The 20,078-nt window shown below is 53.0% G+C and overlaps 5 protein-coding genes across 5 annotated transcripts; 1 reads left to right on the top strand and 4 right to left on the bottom strand.

Moving 5' to 3' along the window:
• Nucleotides 1–1,583: 1,583 nt before the first annotated feature.
• Nucleotides 1,584–4,841, bottom strand: A1O3_09407 (AMP deaminase; the record flags this gene model as incomplete). The annotated part of the gene is made up of 2 exons (XM_007739501.1): nt 1,584–3,029; nt 3,081–4,841. The coding sequence occupies 2 exons, from the start codon at nt 4,839–4,841 to the stop codon at nt 1,584–1,586; spliced, it is 3,207 nt and encodes a 1,068-aa protein (XP_007737691.1).
• A 687-nt stretch (nt 4,842–5,528) lies between these two features.
• Nucleotides 5,529–7,746, bottom strand: A1O3_09406 (uncharacterized protein; the record flags this gene model as incomplete). The annotated part of the gene is made up of 3 exons (XM_007739500.1): nt 5,529–6,583; nt 6,638–7,294; nt 7,344–7,746. The coding sequence occupies 3 exons, from the start codon at nt 7,744–7,746 to the stop codon at nt 5,529–5,531; spliced, it is 2,115 nt and encodes a 704-aa protein (XP_007737690.1).
• Nucleotides 7,747–8,773: 1,027 nt separating this feature from the next.
• Nucleotides 8,774–10,261, bottom strand: A1O3_09405 (uncharacterized protein; the record flags this gene model as incomplete). Its single annotated transcript, XM_007739499.1, has 2 exons — nt 8,774–9,660; nt 9,706–10,261. 2 exons carry the CDS (start codon nt 10,259–10,261, stop codon nt 8,774–8,776), a joined length of 1,443 nt encoding a protein of 480 aa, XP_007737689.1.
• Nucleotides 10,262–10,902: 641 nt separating this feature from the next.
• On the bottom strand, nt 10,903–13,496 carry A1O3_09404 (kexin; the record flags this gene model as incomplete). The annotated part of the gene is made up of 2 exons (XM_007739498.1): nt 10,903–11,668; nt 11,722–13,496. The coding sequence occupies 2 exons, from the start codon at nt 13,494–13,496 to the stop codon at nt 10,903–10,905; spliced, it is 2,541 nt and encodes an 846-aa protein (XP_007737688.1).
• A 1,075-nt stretch (nt 13,497–14,571) lies between these two features.
• A1O3_09403 (uncharacterized protein) lies at nt 14,572–19,833 on the top strand (the record flags this gene model as incomplete). Its single annotated transcript, XM_007739497.1, has 1 exon — nt 14,572–19,833. One exon carries the CDS (start codon nt 14,572–14,574, stop codon nt 19,831–19,833), a length of 5,262 nt encoding a protein of 1,753 aa, XP_007737687.1.
• Between the last annotated feature and the right edge of the window lie 245 nt (nt 19,834–20,078).

Here is a 20,078-nt window from a genome sequence, read left to right as displayed (position 1 = left end):
GAGGTAAGATGCTCTTGCAAGGTGCAAGGAGCGGTCGGGAGGAGACCGAGGACGTAAGAGGCGAGGAGGAGAGTAGGGGGAGGATGTGGATGAGGATTAGGGTTCGAGGATGGGAGAGAAGGCAAGGTCAAAGTCGCAGGTTGAGATGGAGAGAAACCGACACCGAGAGAGGCTTTCACACGCTCGACTTGACGGACGCACGGGACATGAGCGACGTGGGATTTGATGTGTGACAGGAACGAGCTCAGAGAAATAGCGATAATAATGACGAGCGGCAAGCGAATGAGATAGAAATGTGGGATGATATGTACATACACCATGCATCCGTCACCGTACGCCCGGGCATATGATGAGGTATGCCACGCCACGGCCGAGACACGGAGTCAGCCACTGGCGGTCAGTCAAGGCTAGCTGGGCGGTCAGTTGAGGGCGGGCCCTGGGCCAGCTAGGCCTCCTTAGCCATCGACCATGAGCGATAGGAGTGGTCCGGGGCAATCCGGAGCTCCCAGGTCGCCCTCCTGGGGGGCGGCTTAGGCAGTAGATCTCGTGAAGGCCAGGCTAAGGCTTACGCTTAGGGGCTTCTTGGGCAGATCCAGCGGGCTCTGGCGGTCTGGCCGTCTAATAGTGGGTAGGTATATGTACCTATGTACTCCGTACCTAGGTGCTATGGTGCTATGGGCAGGCAAGACACCTTGGGGCAATTCTGGGCGATGGACACTAACTACATAGAGGTGCATACTGTTAGGTCACTGGGGGTCTGGTGCCTGGTTGCAGGCTGCCCGTACAGAAGCAAGCTTTCAATCTTCACCACTTCACCTCAAATACAGATCCGTAGCACCTTAGGTTGAGATATCAACTGCGTTTCCTCGCCTTGATCGAGCAGCTGCCTGCCTACCATCTCACCCGTCGACAGAACATACCTAGCAGTCCTCTCCTCCCTTGCCGCATGAAACCATTGGTCCAAGGCTCTTCAACATCTGATTCTCAAGGAGACCTGCAGTTCAACATATTTAGATCCTGACTCCGCGCTTGTAAGACCATCCAACAAAACCTTCCTTGATTGGCACCGACCCAAAGTACGGTACGCACAACGCAGTCTCAGAACTCCCACAAGCATGTGCGATGTCACACTTCAGGTTGCCTCGGGGTCAAAAGCCTAAAGAGCTCGAGCACGTTGGTTCGCCATGCCAGAACGATACTCCGTGCAACACCACTATAGTACTACCTAGGTAGTAAGCAAGGTGTTTTCCCCAGATCTGGTCCGCCCTCCGTCTGGGTGGCTGCTTATATCTTGTTTCTTAGTGGTCTGAATCTTGCGTTGTGGTGTCACACCGTGACTCAGCTCTCCTGGCTGCATCCCAAAGCACCGGCACTCCGACTTCTCCCGATATCCAACCTGCATCGCTCCCTTCAACCATGCTCGTGCATCCATCCTCCCGCGTGCGCGTGTGAGAACGAAGGCAGCGAAAACAACAAATGCAACAGGCAGAAAGAAGTTCACGCCCTATGCGTCAGAGGGACCAAATCTCGCCAACCCAAGACCAACTGTAGTAGTCACACTTATAACCTGTAGGATGATCCTTTCAATCCGATCGTTCCATCTGAGCTGTCAACTCCGAATCTTCCCTGACCCTCATCTTCGCCAACGCCGGTTCCAACTGCTGACTCGAACTTATACTCATACTCATCGACTCCGGCCCTGCCATGTCTGAGGTGCTCGAGCTGAACCGCCGACTTCGTCTCCTCTCGCGCTGATGGACGATTCCTGGAAACGCGCGCGGCTCTTGACCTGAGATATGCGAGTCGGGATATGATGGCGCGGCATAAAACGCACTGGACATGGTCCGCGGCCGTGTGGGTGAAGTATGAGCGGTGCTGCGATCAATGGTCGCGCTCGATCTCGACCGAGACCATCTTGCGTTTTGGCCCGTCGGGTTGGAATTGCCCACGCTAGCATAATATTGTTTCGGGGACCCCAGGCCCTCGTATACCTCCTCCAGCGGTGTGAGAGGGTCGGAGGGCTCGAGGAAATCAGGGGTGCAGCGGTTGTAGTGGGTGTAGTCCCGGGTGTATTTGGCAATAAAGGCATGTTCGGCCTTCAACGTTTCGTGCCGGAATTCCTCCCTGACGTCGGGCACGTTGCACTTGGCTACGTCGTTACCCAAGACGCCTGGGAGGTAGCAGTAATTTCCGAGCCAGCGTTGCTTCAAAGTCAACTCGAAGCCGCATTGATCCACAGAATGCTTTGCCAGTTCGCACATCTCGACGTTGCTCAACTTATAGATCTGCGCCGCCACCGAATACTCTTCGATCAACGGCTCTTTGGTGAAGGCGAATTGGAGCGGATCGTCCGTTGACAAGGACACGTTCAATCCCTTCTTGAAGTAACTGATGAACGGGTTGCGGTCGTAGGTGAGAAAGAGCGCATTGTTGCTCAAAGGTGACATGGCGATCCCGATCTGCTCCAGATAAAAGACGTACTGGATCAGAGGCACCTTCCGAAGCGTGATGCCATGGCTGATACTGTGGCAGCACAAAAATGCCGCAGCAAGATGGTCGGTATCACCAGCCTCGCCGCAATGTGGTCGCAGCAAGAAGGTGTTGAACCCTCTCTTCTTCCGCCATGCATTGAGAGAGGTCAAGTTCGCGAACAGGCAATAGATCCAGTATCCGTACGGTGGGTTCTGTTTGGTGTTCCATTCCTTCGGTGCAGGGAACTTGCGATAGAGACGCCGTTCGACCTTGCTCTCGTCATCAACACTGTCGAATCCGATCACTCTTTGCAAAAACACGTGCAATTTGGGATGGCTAGACGGATCCTGAGTCACTTCAAACAAAGGCTGGAAGATATTCTTCAAGAGGTCCTCGAAGTTGTCCATCGTCTTCATGGCTTTATACAAGGCATACAGCCGTGGGATCTGGATGAGCCATCGAACGTTGTGCGAGAAGAGCTTGTTGTCGACCACCCAAGCCGCAAGCTTGTCCCATTCGTCGATATTGCGGCCATATATACTGATCCGCCACTCAACCTGCACTCAAAGTCAGCCGCTGCTCCGAGGGGGCCATCGGTACCACCCTACCATTTGATACTTGCTTGATTCCAGATCCGAGATCACCTCACGGGTAATCTCCGCAAGGTATCGTCCTTTGATGAAATTATCCGTCTTGAGAAAGATCTCTCTGAGCCGAGACTGGCCGATTGGGTTGTATTTCAGGTTGAACTTGTCGAAACGATGGAACGAGTCGGTATGAGCGTGCATGTCCAACGTGTCGATGCTTAAATCGTACGCGGTGAGGTTGATGCTGTCAAACACTTCTCTCAGGGTCAATTGCTTCCCATCTCGGTCGATGACCACTTCCTCAGGGCACTTCTTCATCTTGTACTTGATGAATCGCAACAGATGCTTCTGGTTCATGCACGCGGAATGGTGCACGTGCGTGTCGACCTTTCGCACGTTGTAGAAATCGCGGTGAGGGACTTTCTTGGTGTCTGCCACTTCTTGATATTCGTTCAGTAAGGTATACAGATTATACCGACCTTCCAGATACTGCAGACGGCGATATGCAAAGCTTTTCGCCGGTCCGTCAGAGGCGATATCAAGAATTGTGTCCAGTGCGACGTAATAATCTCGCAACGTGGGCACTTCCACCAGAGGCTGGCCATGTTCGTTGTACACCTGAAAGACACTGCCCGCGTCCATCTCATATCGCACCTTCAGATCTTTGGGCGGGATATAGCACTGGCTGAGATCGAAATCTTCCCCAATCGCCTCTCCGGGCTTTCGAGTCTTCTTGGAACTGGTAGGTGATGGTGGCCCCCACTCTGGCTCTGCCTGGTTGGTGTTCGGTGCCCCTCTCGTCCCATCCCCGACGCTCTGTGCCCTCGCATCGGCCATATACAGACTGCTCGAAGTACTGTTGGGAGGGAAAGAGTCCTCCACTGGTTCTCGGGCCTTTTGCTCGTTCCAGACAGGGTTCGGCGGAGGCGGGTAGACCTCCCAAGTGTCATCGTCTTTAGGATTCGCTCCAGGGCACTGAGAAGAAATGTTCATGTACTTTTGCCGCAGATCCAGCAGTGTTTTGAGCTTGTCACAGATGGCCTGCACCTCAACTACAATGCTGTCGTCGCTGGCCGCCATTCCTCCAGGGCCGCTGCCGAGGCCTATACCCGCCCCTGCACCATGAACACCCTCGTGGGCCAGTAGGGGATCCTTGAACTCCTGGGGCAAGCGTGGGAGACGTCGGTGGTTGCGAGCAGCGGCATCGGCAATCAGGCTTGGATCTGGACGTCCATCCTGAGCGCCAATGCCTTGGGTTTGCAGACGAGGGAAGGATTCTTTGGCGGAGTCCAATTGCTGCCCGCTCGGACCAAACCCTCGTTGGCTCAGACGCGACTGTCTCGAGGTGATACTAGGGGTACGATGCAACGCGGTATCGCCGTCTAGTGAGGGGGGCATGGTAAAGGATCTGGCTGGTAACATGGGACTGCCCAGATCTTTATCGGACTTGGTGTCCATTCGATGCCGCTGGTAAATTAGTTTTGCATCCGCATACGTGTCGCGTTTCTCGGCAGCATAATGGTAGAATGGATGAGGGAGCTGGTCGTCCTCCTGGAGCTCGTCAGAAGAATGCGTGTGACCCGTGGCGGGGGGGTTTGCATCTGGCTTGTCGCCATCCTCTGGGTGTTGAATGGACGCTTTCCCCGCGACCGTCTTCTCAGCTTGAGGGTCGTCCTGCATGCCTGAGATGCGCGACTTCCAGTCATAGACATCATCCTCTTCGTCCGACTCTGCCGTCATACCGTTTTGCGCCATAGGTAGTGCAGGATTGCGGCTATCCATGGCCCGCCTTAGACCAGTGGTAGTGGCTGGATGGCTAGAACGGCTTCAAGCAACCTCTGTAGCAATGCCCAGCCGCAACCAGCGAGCACGGCAGGCAACAGGAAGAGATCCGAGCTCCGTTGCCTTATCAACCGCGACGCTTCGGTTTGGTTCAAAGGGGTTGTCCTTGGAGCATGCGGTGACGTTCAAGTTGACGTTGTCGGTGTGGTGCGGTGAGAGACTCGAGTGGACGTCGACTTCGAAATTCTCTTGGCGCGATCCACGACGTATGTAAGGAGAGTATCCGTATACTCCGTACAGATAGATGATAAGGTCCTAACTCTGTGAGAGCATTGGGAGCCAGGGGCGCTCCTTATCAAGATGCACGCCTTCAATCTCAGTCCTGGCTTGACTCACTCATCCACAAGCACGACCGGCCAACCTCTGCCCATTTCTGGACAGAATTCAGAATTGCACTCGTTACACATGGGCTCGTGTCGGCAGGCGCCGGATCATTGGTCAATGCACTAATCAAGCATGTCGGTTGCCTATTCGAGACAAGGCCATATATATACTCCAACCTCTGTATACATACATCATGTCTATGCATGCAATGCATGTGCTCCACCAACCCCTGCAATGCTCGCTGGCTAAGTACAGAAAATACCTCCACTGGTGTGATGCTCAACTCCTACAAGCGCGCTGGAATCATTTTAGTTCAGCATTGACTGCGTTCAACACTGATCCGAGTGGTCTCCCATCAAGCTTCCATCCTTCAAGTACAGCTTTCGCATTTGGCGGAGGCTGCTGAGGCCCAAAAGTGCCGGGTTTCCAGCCTCCAGATAGACTGGTGGGATGCCCGGTGCTGTTGGTCACGCAGTATTTTGAATTGAACTGTGTTCCCCTTCGTTCTTTGAAAGCCATGCGGGCAACGCGCGCCCAAAGGAATGCGCCATCATACAACATTTCACGAGTCCACCACAACCGACAGTCGGCAGCTTCGTAAGTGAACTGGAGCGGGGTTTGAGTCTTGTCGCCTATGCGAAAGTTGTTGCGTCCGTTGACTCCGACGCTTCCGTAGGACGCTCGTAAGATGGGTACGTCGGTGAAGTTTTCCCAAATCGTGCCATTCGCTTCGTCCAGGAGCGGGTTCTGTTCTCGACTTCGAAAGAGATCAACCCAAATCGCGATCTTGTCCTGCGGGAATATTTGCGCTCCCTTAGTGTCCCCGACGGCTTGCATCGGGCCTGGCTGAGGCCGGCCCCCGATGGATATGAATTGGACGCCTCCATGGTTCTTGAGTTGCTCAGAGAGCACTGCACAAGTACTCCCACAGAGGCCATCGGTGAGCACCACAATGTCTTGCGGTGCGAACGGTTGTCGAAATCCTGTCCGGTTGTTGGTCCCGGTGATAATGATGCCCTGTCCTTGGTAATCTGACGACACTGGATCCGTGTAGTTGTTCTGGAAAAAAGCCGTAAATTGGCCACCATTTAATTGCTGCGGGCCGTAGAATGATTGAAAGTCTGCAAAATTGCGGGACTCCGGATCGACCACGGTTTGAAAGGCCAACGGGACATACCGGTTTTCCTCCTCTGCGCCATGGTCTCCGTTAGATGTCATCTCCGCCGTGGCGACAATGGACGAGGCGACATTCCCCAAGATCTGAAGACCTAGATGAGCCCGCATATTCGATTTGGAATTTGGAGGAATGGTTGGAAAGAGCTGCGCAAATAGATCGGTACCAAGATCAATAAAACCCCCTATACATGCAAAGTCAGACCCAATTGCAGACCACCTACCCTTACGTAGCATACCTGTGTTGCTCTGAAGATCGATGATCAACTTGCGCTTTCCTGTACGCAAAGCTGCATCAAGGAATTTCTGTACTACCATCTGGAACTCCCCCTCGTAGTTTGCCGGAACTGTAGTCGAAGGCTTGAAATTCGAAACTTTCAGGATGGCAACATCAGTCAGCCCGGGCTCACTGAGGTAATACCCTGCGACTGAATCAGCGCTGTGCTTGATAACCAGTCGAGCGTGGTCCGAAATGATTGGTGAGTTAGATTGAGCTGGGGTCGACATAGAAGGGACTGTGCTGCTAGCAGCAGTAGACATCGTCGCTACAACGTTAGCTTCTGGACAGAAGACGGCGTACGCATCCTCGCCACTAGCCACGCCATGCATAGCAACATTGACAATTGCGATATTCCGATATTCGCGCGTGGTGCCATTGGCAAGAGTCACGTTTGTGAAGGCTCCCGGGTAGTGCGTGGGATACGTGAATTTACCCGGGCCCGCAAGTGACAGGAGAAGTTCATTCCAAAGTGCATCGGGGTCAGGACACGACGACTCCCAAGATCGAGCCAACAAAAAGGAGACAACATCCAGACCGTTGATGCTCTCAACCGGCGATGGTGTATATCCAGTGACAGGAACGAAAGATCCTCGGTTGTCCGCGAAGACAAGATCACCTGGCACCTGTCAATCCAAACCCTGAAAACGTCTCCGTGCGAGACTTACTGGAGATGTACACTTGTGGTGTCTGTTCTCCGTCTGAGGAGACGGCTACCAGGCTTGCAGGTCTTTTGAATGTGAATGTCCCCATCAGGTCACCGAACCATAATAAATGGCGGTCACGAGCAGCTGTCAACAGCGCGAAGATATCGGCTTGCATATCATACTCGCTATCGTATCCCTCTTGCTGTACCTTCGCCAGAACATTATCCAATCCTGCATCAAGATCCACCGCGGAAAAGAGGTACCCCGAAGGAGGGTCAGGTAAATAATCTTTGGTGCTTTGAAACTCTAGGTATGTGCGTAGGGAGTTTAGCAAACGAATGGCCGGTCCCTGGTGATTGGGAACAGATTTGAGGCACGCGTAGGCCAGGTCGGCATCGATCGCAACGCTCGTCGCTGTGACCATTAGCTTAGCTCCATACCCTCGAGAATGCGCACTTGCCTTGCGGATGAGCGGATACATAGGATTTCGAAGAGCTCGAGGCCCTTGCGCAGGCGGTATTCGTCAACGATATAGTGCCGGTAACTCGAGGCTCGAGGGCGTCGTGCAAACTTGTGGCAGCAAAGCCGGCCACGACCTGAGCAAGGTAGAGGCCTGCAAAGATACAACTATGCTGCCAGCCCATGGCCATGATTATAGCCGCATGCAATCAAGCAGTTCCCGGACCTGTGACTGTTGCGAGTCGAGTTGACTGCGTCCGGGCCAGGCGAGTACTTGTTACACAGTGAATAAAGCACACATTGGGTCACAGAGATACTAGGACACTGATGGGAGCGACCTACAAGGAACATACAAGCCATGACAGAGGCGGCAGAGTTGCTCTCTGTGCCTCTCTCCGTCTTGGGCGGTTATGAAACGGAGCCAGCTTCTGGTGAGTGTGGCGGCCTCTTAGCCCCCACGGCATATGCTGGGGGCTGAGGACGAGGCGGAGGCGGGAGGCTTACTGTAGGCTTGGAATCTCAAACATGAATAGGAACGATTTGAACGATTATTCGCCAATTAGAAGAATAAGAGCGTTTGCACCAACCCTGTGACACTGCTGCTCAACCATCCTTCCCAATCTACGGAAAGGAACGATGGAAGGGCTGTGCACGCATCAAGGTGAGATTTTAGTTGATATACAAGCAAGTGCCGATCCCATTCCTCAACTGTTGACGGACTTCCTATCTCCCCATGGATGGTCCCAATGGCTTCCATCGCGGCGTACACGTCAAGCAGCTTGAACCCAGGCTTTGGCCCAGAAAGGCCCCCAGAATATAGAATGTCCGCTTTCTGAACATAATATTGCCAATCCCATTCACTGCCAGTGTGTGGCGATACTGTACAAGACTTGACATTCTCCCAAATACATGGTTGCTTTTCGATCCCATACAGTGCCTGCAATGAAGCAGATAATAAAACAAAAGCCCGGGGTTGCAAACTTACTAAAGGCTCAATCATCCACTCCTCGGCGAAGTCGCCTGCGGGATCGTTGGCTTGCTCTGATAGCCTCTTCTGTGAGAACGTCGTGTGGCAGCTCGAACTCCTGCTCTGTAAACTCCGGCACAGGTCGACCAAAGGCTGAGATTGTGCGTCCCCTCTGGCGGCCGGCGACAGCGGCATCTCGAAGATGCTTTTTCTCGAAGAACGAAACAAAAGGCTTGGAGGCAGGTAGTTCTGTGACCTCTGTGACCTCCAGGGCAGACTTCTTCCGTGTGTTGGCATTCTTCGCTTCCTCAATGAGTTGTTGGGAAGCAAGCGCATCGAGCTCGCTAGAGTTGGGAGCCAGAGATGACTCGCTATCAGCGCTCTCCAACTCGTCCGACAACCAACTTGTAGCATCCTCCTCATCTTCCATAGCCTCTTCTAGGAGCGCCTGCTCTCTCTCCAGCTTCCTGCGCTTTTCTTCTTCCTTCCACCGTTTAAATTTATCAATCAACCCCTGAGTTTCTCGTATGAACAGTAATCGCTTAGGTTCATATCGTTTCTTCTCGGTGTCAGTCACGCCACTTATTCCCAGAGTTTTCAGCCAGTCAGGACCACGCAGATCATCCAGCAATTTTTCGAGCTGGTACTTTTCATGTTGTGCTCGCTCTCTGTCACCGTTTTTCATCTGTTTTTCATGCCTCTCGGCTTTTGCGTGTATCTTCGAATATACCTCGTCGTCCAAAGGGTCATGAGAGGCTATACCTGTTGAGATGCCACGACGATTGAGCTGGATAACCTCGGTATTATGAAGCGGTTTGTGTGTGCCGAACGGGTCGGGTCTCGGGGGGGCTGGTTTGAAGTCGGGGGTATCGTCAATCAGAACGATTTTTGATTGTACCGTCAAGACTTCTACTTAGTGTCAGTGATTATATTGTAAGCGGGCCTGTAAAGACTGACCAGGATCAGGAGGCTTCAAGCTGAGCATTTCCTCGAAGTCCGGGAAATATTGTGCGAGCTCTGTCTTAGCACGAGACCCTCCATCTTCAGAGCGCAGCTTTCGTCTTTCAGCCTGAGCCGCAGACAACGACCCCTCTCGAATCGAGGCCTTGGCCTTTTCTTCAATAATCTTGATCTGGTCATATTGTGGTTTGCCGCTGGGCGAGTCCAGGGGCTTCGTGGTCGGTGATGTGTTTATAGGGAGCTTCGGCGGCGACGCATTCGGAGGCGCGCCCGAGGGTGGTGAGACGACCTTAGGTACACCCCCTCGACTTCGTAACGGTATACGTAATTGCGGTACCTCGCTCTTGTGAGTCGATAGACGACGTCTTTTCAGATCCTGTTCCTGTCCGGGAATGGTAGAGGTGCGGGCGCGTTTGGTTCGATGCGCATTCCCACTCTCGCCTGACTGCGGAAGTAGAGGTGGCGTGTCATTGTTGGGCAGACTGCTTGACCTTGTTGACTTGTGACCTCGTAATGTAGGACGCCTCAATGACGACCTAGAGCCGGCCACCATGGTATATGTTGTGTTCGAGGGCTCATGATGCTGCAGTTGCAGTCGTCTTGTTATCATTCATTCGTGGCTAGATCCAGGGAATGGTCGTTGATCGCATTGATCCTGCTGGAGTTGAAGCAAACTGCGCGACTGTTGCTGTCACAGAAACGTGTCATTTGAAATAGGTTTGGAGACCTCTTACAAAGTACCGTACCTGGTATGGACGATTTCCATGAGAGGTACCCTCCCTACGGCGGTAAGATTAGTAGTAGGTATTATTCTCAAGATTCCCGTCTCTGTACCCCGTACGGTAGGTACGTACCACATAGACCATACCATATGCTTCCATCCCAGAGCATGTTGCAATGTGCTTGCATATGCTCCCGCTGTTGAGACTGTATCGTCAACGGGTATGTCAGAGGAAGGAGACCAGGATGCTTAACCCACATCGAGAAAGAGACCCAACCCAGTTGCGTGGTCACATCCAATTTCGGGCCAGAGGCCTGCAGGAGGAAATGGGTACCTAACCGATACTGTATCTGTATCTGTCACAAGAATACCATTATTTTCCTGTACAGCCCCGGGCCTCATGCACGGCCCCTGTGACTGACAGGAGAGTTGCACGGTGCAACCTACAGTACATACAATGCGTCCAGTGCGTTTTACTTTTCCTGACCCTCTAGACTGTCAGATCTGGATCCTGTTCCCGTGTCATTGCTAGGCGTGTCCTGGTATGCTTCGTCGTCGCTGTAGAGATCGTCTTCACTCTCACCGGCAAAGGCATCGTAAAGCTCCCCACCGCGTCGGGCTCTCGCCTTACCGCGTCCACCCCGGGTGTTCAAGCTTTGCTGCTCATCCTCGTCGGCGTCACCGACCATTTCAAACTCGTATGCGTCGCGTGGATTGTTCCTCAATCTCTTTCTTCGCTGAACGAGGAAGTAGACACCCAGACCCGAACAAAAGATGACAATCAGCCCTATAGAGCCATAAATCCAGATCTGTGTTCGTTTGGAAACGCCAAATGTCGGGAAAAAGGAGGGAAGAAAGCTGTCAGAGTACGTGTGAGTAGGCTCTGGTACTAGCGTCGTTGTCGCAGCTGGTACAGAGGTGATGTCGGTCGCTGTAGCGGTCGCGGTCGTGTCTGTAGCATCGCTCGGTTTGGGCTTTGTAGGTCGCTCGATATGACTCGTGGGTATCGCTGGTAGTGAAGTAGGTGAACTTCCTGGGGCGACACTGGTCGTACTTACAATTGCGGTGGCTGTTACATGGTCGTCGTCATGTTCGTCAGGGAGTGGATGAAGGCCTTGAATTTGAGGATCGATACATTCGCCCCAAAGGTTGAGGCGCCAGTCGATGAAGGTGCCATTGAACTCATTTTCCGTGGTATCTTTGACTACCACGGTCCAGTTTCCAATGCCGGACTCTCCCCTGTGTATTGTTAGTCTGAGGATGATACGAGATCTCCAACCAGATGAACTCACCAATGAACCACAGACATGAACGTCCAGTCGTCATATCCCGCTGCAGCACTATCTGGACCACGAGCGGTAGCAATCCGGCTCACCACTCCAGTTGGGCTGATCAAGTCGGCGCTCAGATCACCCCTTCTGCCATGCTCAACATTCATTGTCACCGTAACGTGCTCAAGCCTTTCCAAGTTTGCGTCCCTCAACATTCCTTCTGTGACCTGGAAGCTTGCAGCAAGCCCAAGGTCACCCTCAGGGATCGCGTGCTGAACGCTGATCCATGGCGAGTGGAACCAGGCTTGCGGCTTGACCGATTCGAATGACTTTGCAGCTTCGACAAAACGATACGCGTCAACTTTTCCATAGCCATAGGTGTGACTGAACTTCTTCCCAATCGTGGTATTCTGCCAACCGCCATCATCTAGATGGATGGGGACGGCGGTTTCCACGCACAGATATTGTAGATCTCGCCATGACAAATCTGGCCTCACACTGAGTGCAAGAGCAACAGTTCCAACGACGAGTGGGCCAGCAGCAGATGTGCCTCCATGGCCATTGAAGCACTTATCAGTCCCAACGTCGGTTGTATGGATAGCATCTTGTTCACCTGAGCTGTAGGTCACCACCAGCTGGGCGGAGCAATGCTCTGAGTAATAAGGGTGGTTACCATCTCGGTCAATTCCTCCCACAGTGATGGAATAGATGCTGTTGGTATACCCGTCAAAGTTACAGTTGTCCTCGTTTGATGCGCCGTTGCCAGCAGCAAAGACGAATACAGAGCCCAGACCATTGCGCCCGCTTTGCACACCATTCACTAGTGCTCGCTGTATGAGGATTCCGGGGGCTTCCATGGTCGCGCCGTCATCAGGCGGGCCCCAGGAACAAGAATAGATCTGGTTCTCTTGGAAGTGGTAATTAATTGCAGTGGCTTCATCCTCGTCACTGATAGGTTTTGACAGGATGCGTATCCCAGCGACCTTGCTGTCGTAGGCCATTCCAACTCCACAAACGTTGTTCCTTACTGCCGCAATTTCGCCAGCGCATCGTGTGCCATGGTGGTCGTCGAAGAGGCGAGGTCTGGGCTCGGGTTCCTTCTCATTAAAGTCGTACGAACCTTCAGCAAAGTAGTTGTCCTTGAGATCGTTGCTGTAAAGATCCAAGCCGTCATCGATGACGGCGGAGATACTGCCGTTACCTGTGATGCCATCCAGCCAAACTCCTGTCACGTTCAAATCGTGGCCCAACTGTCTAGTATTGAACAAATGCCATTGCTCTTTGAAAATGGGATCCTTGATGTCCAGTGTTTCTGCGATTGAATCCAACCGTCGGACTGCTTCCTGATCCGCCGCTTGATGAATATCGGAGTCTGCTGCCTTCTGGCCCGCACGGCCGTTGAGGAGAGGTGACGGAGGGATTCGCTTCACATGGCGATGGCGTAGCTGCTGCTTTTCTGACCATAAAATACCATTCAGGTCAAGCGGTATTTCTCTTCTCAAGTTGTGTGGCTCACTGCCGTCCGAGCGCCGCCTCCTTCGCTTTTTTCGCCTCCGCAACTCCTCTAGGGACTCCTCAACGTCCAAACACGAATCCTTCAGACAAGAGAAGGTGTAGTGATGTGATAATTCTCCCACGAGCCCTTCATACTGCATTCCTAGTCGTTGAGCAACCTCTTGAGGAACAACGGCGGAGTCGAGGTGAACGGCAAAGTAATCGTATCGTTCGTAATCGCGTGGACTGGCACTGACAGCCCGGGCTAGAAGCAAGATGGAGAGCCATGAAGGCAACCTCATGTTGTATTAGGTTTAACGAAGGACGGCCAGCATGCCCTCGATCTGAGAGGAGTTGGGGGTGTTTTGTTTTTCCAGACGGTGTAGTAATGAAAAGAGTCTGTCAATCAATGACCGAACGCAGTTGTGTTCTCTAGACCTTGGGACCCTGAACTCTCAGGAATGGCAAGGTGTCATTTGCAGGTTGGATGCAGTGTTTCGTCGTGAGCAGGCCGCACTGCTACTAGTCACAGGAAACCAGAAGCGACAGGTTTAATGAAGGAATGGTAGAGAGAATGCGAGTCGAACCATAGGGAATAATGTAGGTCCAGAAGAGGCACAACAGTCAGAGGCTCTGCAGTGGTTCTACCAAAGCCCGAAGAGAGTGTGGGTTTTCTGTATATTGCGTATGCTGTCCTCTGTAGTTTGCCGTCCGCAGTCCGCAGCCACAGATGCAGTGAGGTACGTAGGCCTAAGGCCTCTTCTCCTGGGCGACGGGGGCTGCAAACCAGCTTTGCCGTGCTGATCCCCTTATTGGCCAGCAGGGCCCTTAGGCTTGGGCTACTGGGCATCTCCAGTCGACCAGAGACGCACTAGGGCTCTCCTAAGTCTTCTATCCTGCGGGCCGCGCCCCTTCCAGTCGCCTACAAGCTCCAAGCCGATGTGCAACTCCTCGAACCTTGTTTGGTGCTAGATTTCGTGTCTTCAACGTGGTCGACGACGCACCTCATTACCAGCCACACAGAAAACACCCCCGTCCATTCCTTGATGTCCGGTTTGCCTGCTGCGTTTTTGGTTCTTTGAGATTTGCTTACCTTTCGCCTTTTCTTGTATATAATGTCGGTATCTCATAGTTCCTCTACCAATTGACATTGTCTTGCCAGTTGTGTTACATTTCGCATTCGATCTACGTCTTGCAGTCCAATCCGGCCCAGTTTGATACGTATTGTCTTGAGCACCTCGCTCGACCTCCGACCCAGAGTCCTGCCTCCTCCTGACTGCCCGAATGTCCTTCTTCGTGCTCTAGTCGACAGTGGAACTCATAGCACCAACCCTTTGTTCTGTTTAGCTTATCCTCCTGCCCGACCTTTGCGACAAAATGGCAACCTCTATGAACCCTGTTGAACTCTATCACGATCCATCCTTAGACGATCTTATCGTCCCAAGCAGAGCCAGGCCGCCAAACAATGGGACAGCCCGTCGACAAAGCAAGCGCTCAGGCTCAGAGACTTCGGACTCATCTTCTCAGCCCCCTCCTGCACCAGAGGTTCCCCGCGGACCACCAATATCCTATCGAGGTTTAGGTCAAGATGAAGGCAATCTCCAGAGGTCTTTCTCTCAAAGAGCTAAGGGAAAACCATTCCATCGAGAAGTATTTGCGGATTTGGAGGAGGAAGATCTCCAGAACAATATGAAAGCGAAGCCGCGAATGTCAACAGACACAAACCGCAGGGAGGTTTCTGCAACGGTCCCGCGGAAACCCTTGCCGTCAGATGGGTTGCATCTGGACACTGCAAATCTCAGTGCTACCCCAGCTACCAGAGCACCGCAGCGGGTTAGTCAGTCAGCTCGTGAGGCCTTCTTCGATCGAGATAAACTCCCCCAGAAACCTCGGCGCATATCGGACACTCCTCGGCATACTGAAGAACCAGCTTCCGCTATCAGCAGATCCAGCGCTTATCGAGATGAGGCTCATAGACGAGATTGGGCACCTGACCGATCCCCGCTTCAAAAGCTGGAGGTCACTCTAAATGATATAAGCAAGGAGGAAAAACGGGCAAGAGTGCAAGAGGCCGAGATGCTCTTACGCGAGCGTGATGTGAAAGCTAACCGTGGTCTGGTGGAGTCGCCTCGAGAAGCAGCATCGTCGAACAAACGGTCCACATCAAAGCGAGAACGTGGAGTCGAGTCTGGAAGTACCAGCCTTAATGATGCCGGCCTCGTCCGAAACCTGAGCACTGCGCATCGACAACGTCTCCAACATAGTACCACAGTAGACAGCCACCGGCCCGATGTGCGAAGTTTGTCGGGCGAGGGTCCTCCGGGGTTTGAATACACAGTTTCAAATACACTCCAGACTGGAATGACACCCAAATCTCGTCAGTCGAGTGGCAGGCACCGAACGGAAGATGAGGTTGGCCAAAGCATCACAAAAGATTTTCCGATACAGGCAGAAAAGCTTCCGCCGAGGTCGCGCCGCGATGTCACACGTCCTAGCGACGAGGGCGTGCAGTCGGACGACCTTGCGGCACCCCCAGCTCACGCCCCTCAGCCTCAGGGTACATACGCTCCTGTTCGACACGCTCCTGTTCGACGTGATCTCGCTGAGCGTGAAAGGAATGCTTCCCACAAAGCAGCGTTGGAGAAATTGACCGGGATTTCTGCCCCAGTCAACGTTGCCAGGAGTGACTCTCGCAAGCTCCAAAAAAGCCCTGCTGCATCTGTCGATTGCAGAAAAGTCTCTGCTGGCAGTGTACCCAGTCGAATTCCAGTACCGGCTCCAGTAACAACTTCAAGGGATGTTAGACAAGCAGTGTCAGATCATGATGCAACCCATCTGGATTCCGACACATCTCGAACTCAGCAACGGCTCTTCACGCCCCCAGCAGGCCAAGTCCTGCAATCCTCGCCACATCCAAGCAGTCCGCGATCACCACCAGCAAAAGTGACCGATGCAACACATCACAGACAACGAAAATCAAGTGTCTCGTTCAAGGAACCTATCGCCCGGCGCCCCGTGGATGAGTGGAAAGAAGCCGGAACAGCAAGACTCACACTTGCGGACTTCGCTACTGAGCATGCCCCATCCTCTGACAGGAACAAGGCTTGGTGGGACCAGCCTGCCAGTTCGTCTACCCGCCGAAGAAGCAGGTCCGCTAGGACGTCCGACCATGCTCCATTTGATGGTCCAATCGATGATAAAGTTGCGGAGTTCAAGCCTAAGCTGTACTTGCGATGTGGGCCACTTCTTCGATATACCGGCATGAGAAGACAAAAGTCTGAAAAGGGCGACGACCGTGAGTTCTGGCGAGGCAGTGTGTTGCTTGTTACGCAGGACTCGTATTCCTCGTATGATCCTCCACCGACACTGCGACTCTTTCCGCAACCGCAGGAATTATTACCTCCTCCGCCTCATCATGTCACGGGAGGCGATCTCGATCCTGACTACATTGATCCAATTGCTGGTTTAACCAAGCTCTCGAGGGCAGGCAGGGCCTTGTACGTACGTCCAGTCGATCACCTCAGTGAGGGTAAAGATCTGTCTCAAATCGAAAATGATGATGGGCTCTTCGAGAGCTCCCCTAGTCCGTCTGAGCCAACCGCAGCTCAGCAGGGGCCGGAAACGGCAAACAAGAGAGCACTCAATACCGATAGCGAACGATCAGGCAAATATCAAGAGGTGAAAGGGGCGAGGCTATATGCAGATCCGGACCGAGATGTGACCTTCTGGCGATTCAACCTTGAGGTTGAACTTGCTGAGGACCAGCAACGCATCGGCTACAGGATCAACCGTGGCGCTTCGGTCGGCTTCTGGGTTCCTGGTCGTGGGCAAACAATGAACATGATGTTTCACAGTTGCAATGGATTCAGCCTGTCGGTCAACCCGGATAATTTCAGTGGGCCTGATCCTATGTGGAGAGATGTTCTGAACACCCATCAGACACGCCCCTTCCATGTCATGATTGGTGGAGGCGATCAAATCTACAATGATCGAGTTATGCTCGAGACTCAGCACTTTGGCGATTGGACTAGAATGCGAAATCCGAGTCATAAGCATCATGCCCCCTTTACGAATGAAATGAAGGAAGAGCTGGAAAGCTTCTATCTCAACAGATACGCCATGTGGTTCTCCCAGGGGCTCTTCAGCATGGCAGCGAGTCAGATACCAATGGTCAATATCTGGGACGACCACGACATTATCGATGGGTTTGGGTCTTATCCTCATCATTTCATGGAGACACCAGTCTTCTCCGGACTGGGAAACGTTGCGTTCAAATATTACATGCTCTTTCAACATCAGAGTGTTGTGGAAGAAACGACCGCCCATGAACCCAGCTGGGTTTTGGGCCGGGAACCTGGTCCTTACATCCGACAACTCAGCAGAAGCGTCTTCATGCACCTGGGCAGGCAGGTCGCCTTTCTGGGTGTGGATTGCCGCACGGAGCGAATGCGTGATGAAGTTTTGAGCGTGGATACTGTCGATGTTATTCTCGAGCGATGCCGCCGAGAACTGGTGGAAGGGGAAACAAAGCATCTCATCATCCTGCTCGGAGTCCCAATCGCATACCCTCGACTGGTCTGGCTGGAAAACGTCCTGACGAGTCGAATTATGGACCCGGTCAAGGCTCTAGGAAGGGTCGGGGTCTTGAAAGGTGGCTTCCTCAACAAATTTGATGGAGGCGTCGAGATTCTGGACGACCTAGATGATCATTGGACTGCAACCCATCACAAACGCGAACGCAATGACCTAGTTCAAGACTTCCAGGATCTTGCGGCGGAAAAATCTTGCAGAATCACCATCTTGAGCGGAGACGTGCATCTTGCCGCAGTTGGCCAGTTTCATTCCAACCCGAAGCTCAAGATTCCAAAGGACAAAGACCATCGGTACATGCCAAACATAATATCTTCGGCCATTGTGAACACTCCGCCATCAGATATGTTGGCTGACATCCTCAACAAACGCAACAAGACCCATCATCTCGACAAGTACACCGATGAAAACATGATCCCAATGTTTACGCACGATATTGACAACAAGAAACGAAACAACAAACACATGTTACCCAGGCGGAACTGGTGCTCTATTCGAGAGTATATATCGGGTTCAACCCCTCCATCGACGCCACCTGAAAGCCCGGACATGTCAGAAGCTGAGGAAGAGCAACAAGAAGGCTCGGAACCACGTCAGCGTCGCTTCTCCTTCTCTAAAGAAGATATCAATCCACGAGCTCTGTTCCGGCGATTGAGTTCGCGGAATGCACCTCCCTCCTCATACCGCGATATGATGTATGACCAGGGCCGTTCCGCATCCCACGATGGTACAACACAGCCTAGGTCTGGGTCTGGCTTTAACCAGGACAGAAATCCTTCGGGGTCGCGGCTATCCTCGGGTGACTTTCAGACCGCCCCTAATCGGCGTGCCTCTTCGTTTGACCACACTTCCTCGGGCGCTGCAGTTCGACCAGGCGTGTTGCGTCGTCCCACCAATGTGTCAGAGAAAGCGGCCAGAAAGGGAAATGTCCCTGCCATCGACGCGGAAGGCAATGAATTTGATGTCAACGATCAGATCAATCTTGAAGGAGGCCTGGATGTCGTGCTCAACGTTGAAGTGGACCAGAAAGATCCATCTGGGATCACTGTGCCTTATCGACTGCTGATTCCAGCGTTGTGGTATGATGGTAGTTCTGACCGCGAAAAGCTAGATGAAGCTTCGGGTGTACCGAAGAAGGCGACCCTGTTGAACAGGCTTGCCATCGGGAGAACACGGAACCACAAACCTGCACGACAGGGAGATGGGAATTGGGGCCAAGAGCAAAGCGACGAGGAAGCTTACAGTGACGGTGAAGATGGCCAGGGGGCCGCCCGACCAAAGCGGAGATTCAGCCTTTTTGGTGGTCGGATGCAGAAGAAGGTTGAAACTTTCAGTGATTCCGAGTCAGACCAGGACGATATCTTGACCACGGACGCTGGTGGACAAGGAACGCATCAACAACAGCCGCGACAACCGCAACCACAACTGCAATCACAGCGACTGCCCACAGCGACTCGGCCTGTCACGACTAGTCAACCTAGACAGGCCATGAACGGACCACCAAGTCATGACTTACTCTATGATACCGAACGTCGCCCACCCCCAAGCCACAGTCTCGAGCCCACACACCACCCTAGTGTGCGTCGCTCGCTGGTCATCAGATCTACAAGCGGGCCGGCGGCAGCGGTGACGAATCAAGGTATGGGTTCCGAAGCCAGACGGGCCAGCAGCAACAGTTATGCCATTCCGCACGCCGGCCCGAGTCGAACGAGTGAAATGGCGCCACGCCAACTCAGCAAACAAGAACGGATCCTGGGCATCTCGCCTTTCGAGGCTGAGCCTCACGAGCCACCACATCGACTGAGAGGAGACGGGATCCTTGGCAAAGACTATCCACCCTCGGCCTACGAGACTCATCCACAGACACAGGCACAGACGCAGACGCAGACGCAACCACAGCCACAGCCAAAGCCACAGGCGCACCCACAGCATCGCGGGTATTCGGGCATTGAGGCGTACCAAGAACCGAAGCCGCGAAGGACGTTTAGTCTGAGGAAGGCACGGGAGTGGTTGGACGGGCGGAAGGAAGATGAGGTCGAATACGATTGATCCACGCTCTGATGTGCTGTATGTGCATGACAGATGGTTGCGATGAGTTGGAGTTTCTTCTGGCCACATGTAAGCCCAAGCCCATACATGTATTGATTGAATAGACGACAGTGTGGGAATATGCCTGGACATCAACTTCGTGGGCATGGACATCAACTTCAGTGGACATCTGGCTTGATCTTGATCTTGATCTTGATCTTGGCCAGACCTTGGAATACATGAAGGGGCTGTATTTTTGTTTAGTT

The sequence above is a fragment of the Capronia epimyces genome (assembly GCF_000585565.1).
Source record: "Capronia epimyces CBS 606.96 chromosome Unknown aczIQ-supercont1.9, whole genome shotgun sequence".
Taxonomy (NCBI): domain Eukaryota; kingdom Fungi; phylum Ascomycota; class Eurotiomycetes; order Chaetothyriales; family Herpotrichiellaceae; genus Capronia; species Capronia epimyces.
Note: the sequence above shows the minus strand (reverse complement) of the source record. Positions and strands in the feature narration are given on the sequence as shown.